This window comes from Neopsephotus bourkii, unplaced genomic scaffold (assembly GCF_033783945.1).
Source record: "Neopsephotus bourkii isolate Nb327-2 ecotype Australia unplaced genomic scaffold, CSIRO-AGI_Nbou_v1 NB_1825, whole genome shotgun sequence".
NCBI classification, from domain to species: Eukaryota; Metazoa; Chordata; class Aves; order Psittaciformes; family Psittacidae; genus Neopsephotus; species Neopsephotus bourkii.
In genome coordinates, this window is record NW_026902298.1 from 13639954 (window position 1) to 13645953 (window position 6000).

The 6000-nt window shown below is 47.0% G+C and overlaps 1 protein-coding gene across 2 annotated transcripts in view; it reads right to left on the bottom strand.

Moving 5' to 3' along the window:
- The window catches only part of UBR1 (ubiquitin protein ligase E3 component n-recognin 1), a 66049-nt gene extending 62851 nt beyond the window's left edge, over positions 1-3198 (bottom strand). The window contains exon 1 of one of the 2 annotated variants that reach the window (XM_061343730.1): positions 2987-3198. In XM_061343730.1, the coding sequence (XP_061199714.1) occupies positions 2987-3079 (93 nt within the window). In that variant the 5' untranslated portion in view covers positions 3080-3198. The remainder of the gene's footprint in view (positions 1-2986) is intronic. The other variant, XM_061343728.1, reaches the window with a different exon arrangement.
- Between the last annotated feature and the right edge of the window lie 2802 nt (positions 3199-6000).

The window sequence follows — 6000 nt, forward strand, 5'->3', positions numbered from 1 at the left end:
CAACCAAAGGGTGGGATCCAGTCTGCAAAGCAAGCTTTTATTAAGCCACCGGCAATGCCTGCTAGGCAGCTACTAGACAAGCCAAGTCCAGCCTATCAGTCAGCCAAGCAAACCATGGATGCTGTTTGGAAAGAAAGTAAACTTAAGCTTGGTAGTCAGAGTTTACTACTAAGGTCAGTGGCAGTGCACCTCAAATTCAGCCCTCTCTCTTTCAGGGCAGCTGAGCTGAGGAAGCAATACAGGCACTAGAGAGAAGCAGAGGGCAGATACCAGACCTGACTTCAACTAATGCAGTGAAATGCCAACTCAGGGACCTCTAAGTATGGCACCCAAACTGAAGAATTGGAGTTAACTGCACAAAAGAAACCACTGAGTTAGGCTGGGTGTAGAAGAGTTTATTACCCAAGTCATCACCATCCATCCCAGAATCAGGCTGAATCCTGCATCATCATTCCAGTAATCCTGCATCATGCACCCAGCATTCTGGAAAGGTTTACTACTTATGCAGCCAGACTTGGTACTGCACTGCAACCAACAGCACCCAAAGCCAAAGATGAAACACGAGAGCAAAAGTCAGCCTGACAGACTTGATAATAAAACAGATTTGACAAGCTCAGTAAGGATGGAGCTCACTCCAGACACTTGTTTCTGCTCCACAGTCCCTCAACTTCTTTATTCTAGCACCACAGTGAGAGGACACTCAGCCAGCTGCTTACAGGAAAACACAAGTCAGTCAGGATATATCACTTCCACCTAGCTAGTACAGAGGTAAATTGGGTGTACTGCTTCCAGATTACAGCTGTGTCTGGCATCAGTATAGCCAGGTTCAATCTAACTTGCTTTCATGAATGCTGCAGGACCCAGCCTAAATCCATATCCTCACCTCCCCTTCTCCCTTAATATAATAGCCTCACCCCATATCCCTGCCTAAATTCCTGCAGTTTGCTTGGCTATATGACAGACAACACAACCTGGCCACCCATCTCTCTTGGAATAATAGTAAATCTAACACAGAGATTTGTCTAAAACAACATGAAAATTAAGACAACTTAGTGGACCAGCATCAACTGGAAGTAGCTCAGGATGTCTTCAATATCTGTGTTTTTCACACCATCACTATTATCAGTTCCATGCATTTCCTGGGCTAACTCAGGCTCTTATGTCCTCAAATAATGAGAGACTGATTGAATTGCTTTGCTGCTGATTGCAACTATCACCTCAGACTTTCAAGCTTAAGAAGTTGCTTGAGTCAGATTGTAATTTTTGACAGCATAATGCAATCAAATTACATTTTTACTAGTTGAAAAATCAAACCGTTTCTAATACAGGAAGAAAAAAAAAAAAAAAAAGAACTCCACTGGCAGGCCCATAACAGTCATAGAAGCATACTTCACTTTAGAAATAGAATCATAGAATAGTTAGGGTTGGAAAGGACCTTAAGATCATCAAGTTCAAACCCACTGCCATGGGCAGGGACACCTCGCTCTAAACCATGTCACTGAAGACTCTGTTCAACCTGGCCTTGAACACTGCCAGGGATGGAACATTTACCACTTCCCTGGGCAGCATGTTCCAGTGCCTCACCATCATCATCATGGGCAGCCTATTCCAGTGCCTCACCACTCTCACAGTAAAGAACTTCCTCGTTATATCTAACTTGAACTTCCTCTGTTTAAGTCTGAACCCATTACTCCTCGTCCTATTACCAGGCTCTGTAATTACAAGCTGCATCCATACAACTTGCAGATACCCCTACAATTCTGCAAGAGGAGGTACAACAAATAACTGTTCTTGGCTTAGCACTGCTGCCTGCAAGATAAGTTCCAGGAGTAAACTTTTCCCTGTTTACATTTTCCTAATTTGTTTGTAGCATGCTGTAAAATTTAAATACGCTACTGGCTTGTGAAGTGCCCAACTTTAAAGAGTTTCAAACCCACAATATATATTCAGGATGTTACAGAAAAATGTAACATAAAATGGTACACGATTAAGTTTGTGACACTTCAGGCTCCCTTTCTTAAGGTAACAGCCTTCGGGTTTTGAACTCCTCTAGCAAAAGCGTTGGCAACATAGTAATCACAAGGTTGCCACGGAAAGCACAGCAGGCCCTTACCTACTACTGCTAGCCAGACAGATTAAACACTGCTGTGTTCCGAATAGAGAATATTAAATACATTAAGTGCTTAAAGTAATTCACAGAAGAGAGAGAATAATTCTATTCGGCAAATAAACAACTGTCTCCATCTACATCCTTTCTAAACTCCACTATTTGTTGCTTTCATTCACACTCTGAGGAGCAATAATCTATTACTAAGCCTTTTTTTGTTCCACAGTAGCCACCTTTAAGAAAGGTAAAGTCACAAAGAGGATAAAGACGCATGTATATGCTACAACGTGTTAAGGACACAGGATAGCCTCTGAAACTTTCTAAAGTTTTATCTCGTTTAATTACAGAAAAGTCGAATGAAGACACGGGACAGAGCCCCGGCAGAAGATGCTGCGGGGAGCCGCCAACAAACCGCTTCCCTCTGGGCCGCCTGACAGGAACTCGCCGGGGCTGGAACAGGGCTGGCTCCAAGGAGTAAAGGCAGCTGCCGTCGGGCTGCGGCAAGTCCAACCCGCCGGGACCGGGCCTGTGCCGTGCCGCGCTTCCAAGAAGCCCGGACCGGGGTCTGCCCGCAGCGCAGGGGGGCTGCGGACCGTCCGCCCCAGGCCCATCGCCCGCGGGCGCTGAGCGGTTATGCCTCGGCAGATGCCGCCGCCGCCGCTGCCACCCGCCAGCAACTGCGGGCCCCACAACAACGCGTTCCGCCCCTCCATGGCACCGCACTGCGGCTCCGACACAGAGGACGCGACCCCCTCAAGCGGGGTGCACCGGTTCACTCCGTGAAGGAAAGGCTCGGCCGAGCGGCAGGGTCCCGGCACGGACAGGGCTCAGGCTGCCCCGAGGGGCGGCAGGGGGAACCGCGCCGGGCTGCAAGCTCACCACGGCTCGCTCCTGAGGCTGCACGGGGAAGCTGCTACCCGCTGCTCCCGCCGCATCGCGGCCTCCGTGGCTTCCGTCGCCTCCGTCCGCCATTTTGAAAGTGAGGGACGCGGCCGGCGACGCCGTCACCGCCCGGAAGAAGCCGCCGCCGTCACCCAGCCGCTGCGCTGCGCCCACGGCCCGCCCGTCGCAGCCGCCGGCGCCGCACTGCGCGCATGCTCCGTGGCGCTGAGGAGTTCCGGGCTGAGGCGCCCCCGCCCGCGGGCGTGGCCGGGGGTTGAGGGGACCGCGGTCGGCTTGACTCGGCTTGGCTTGCTGGGGAGGCCCGGACCCGTACGGCAGCGCCTCCAGATACCATCAGGAGGCCGAAGCAAAGCGCTTTCACCGGATCTGTCAAGACGGCCGACCAGCGAAACTTGTGTTAATCCTGCCTGCAGAGTTATACAGAGTTCCTCTGTGGGCACTTAACGCAGTGTGGGTGTTTGCTTACGGCCCTGCATTTATAGCAAGATAACAGCTGAAGTAATTTTCATATACACTGTTGCATATTCATCCTACTTCAGCAGACATGGCACGTCTGCCATTTGGGCTAAGCAAAGGCAAAATGTTAGGAACTCCGTACAAGCGTAGGAGGCAGCAGTAGCTTTAAACACATGACTGTCTCCAAGGTCAAAAGTGTTTCCTCCGCAGCTCCTTACTACAGTTTATTGTAACTGTTCTGGGTACTCTGGCAGGTGAGGGTGCTTAGGACTTGGTTGATATGGGGCAGACCTGGCTTAAGAGCTGTTGGAAGTCTTAGGGATTGTTGCAAAAGTTGTGCAATTCCCTGTGTTTGTGTCTTTCTAGGGCTGGGGAAATAGAGAAGTGGCCATAGCTTTGGATCTTGCAGGCATACATATTAACCACCTACCACGTGTCTAGTTCCTCTGATTTTAGAAGACTGCCTTCTTCCATTGCAGTCTTACTGCTTCAGGCCTCTGAGATACTTTTCCTTGTTCCTCAGTTATCAGTATGGATGGCATAAAGTCTGCACGTGGCCTTTTCAGGTATAGTCAATAGATTTTTCTCACTGTATGTGGTCACAGGTACCCTTTAAGTTCTTATGTCTTCAGATCATCCCACTGTAGCTCTTCTGTAGTAGCTACCACTCATCATTTTAAGAAGTCAGTGCAAACTTACCTCATTGAAATGTGTCACTTAAAATCACTAAAACAGATTTAGGCACAAGATATAAGAAAGGACAAAGTCGATTTTGCCATTAAGCCACTTAACAATTACTTCAAAGCTTCACTGAGTTTTGTCTGTACACATTGCAGCTCTGTGCTCTATCCTTTCTGGTATCATGGCTGACCACTAACTAGTAGTGTTTGCATGAGAGCTGAGTTTAGACTGTGGTTACTGGAGTCCTCCTCATACATTGGCATCAACAGTAATATGATATAATCCAGCTTCTGATGCAGTTGAGCAAGAGAAGCAAGGCTGTTATTCAAAGAGAGCAACAAACACACCCAAGCAGGGGAGGGCTGCCTGCAGTCCCCTCGCTGTGACACAAGCATCTTTCTTGTGTGGCCATCTTTTAGCTGAGCAGCCAGTATGGCTTCGCTTTACTGTGGGACTTTCAGAAGTAAACCAGCTGCTTTAGCTGAACAATTGCATAGACTTATTAAACAAAATACTTCCAAAAAAAAAAAAAAAAAAAGAAAAGAAAAAAGAAAAAGAAAGATTTGGAACTCAGGTAAGCTGGAAGATGGCAAAATAAGTGGCAGCAAACCTCTGACAAAACAAGTTGGCGGCACTACCCAGGCAGAAATGGCACAAAACATCAAGATCTACATGGCTACTAAAGTGATGTAGAGGAAATAAGAAGAATGAAACAGGAATCCAGGTAATTGTTAATAGACAGAATGCTGAAGCTTAGTAAGCTTAGCAGTCCTGCTAGAGCTAAAATAAAATGGTACAGCTGTGGGAAGAAACTGAGCAAACCCCAGTTTTCAGGATTGCTCCCCAGAATTACCAGGACTGCTGATTGCTAACTGTTGGTTTAAAAGCAGCTGTTTGGGGTGTTCTTTGCGGAAAGTAAGAACCTGACAAGCAAGGTGGAAGGCAGATAAAAATAACAAAGCTAACATAAGTCCCACGAAGAGCAGCTAAATTAACAAGAACATCCGAGAAAGGGTGTAATACAGTAATACAGTATAACTGAGGTGAGAAGTTTTTCTTGAGCAATGCTAAAAATTAAATCTTTGTCCTATGAAAATTATATAAGAAAATGAAAATTAAGCAATATTGAATTAGAAACTTCTATCTGTAAAGTTGTTTGAGAATAAATACTATATTTAATATCAAAGAAAACTGGTATAAAGTGACAGAAGCTATTTCAGCTAAACTCCTGCTTAAGATGGTAAGAAAAACATCTCAGTAGTAAACCTGGCAGCAGTTAGGAAAACAGAGTTGATAACAAAGAATAACTTACCGATTACAAAACTCTGTATTTGCTATAATAAGAGTTAGAATGATGTATATGGCAAAAAAAAAAAAAAAAAAAGTTTGAAAGACCAAGAAAAGACTTTCAAATTGTCAGGAGCAAAAACCAAAATTGAACAAAACAGGTTAATTGCCTAGATTTATGAGCAGGTAGAATTACAAGTACTGACAGGGAAAACAGAGTGAATGTTTGTGTGCTGTACTGGGAAGACAACAGGATGACGCATTGGTCTCTTCGTATGCCCGGGTTTTGCTCCAGCCGACCAAAGGAATGGCCCGAGGCCTCCTTAGGGCACATACTTCCCCCCAAATCACCGAAACGGTTTAGGGGCTACCTCAGGCCGCGCGTTTCAGGTAACGTTTCGGCCTGAACCGTTTTAGCCGAGGCTTTTAAGAAGCACCCACAGCCCGGCCGCTCCCGGCAGATCACGGCGGAGGTGGGGAGCCCCCGCCCGTCAGCCCCTCGAGCTGCCATCGGTCCTCCGGGCCAACCACAGAGGAGCGGCAGGGGCGGCCCGATAAACCGAGCA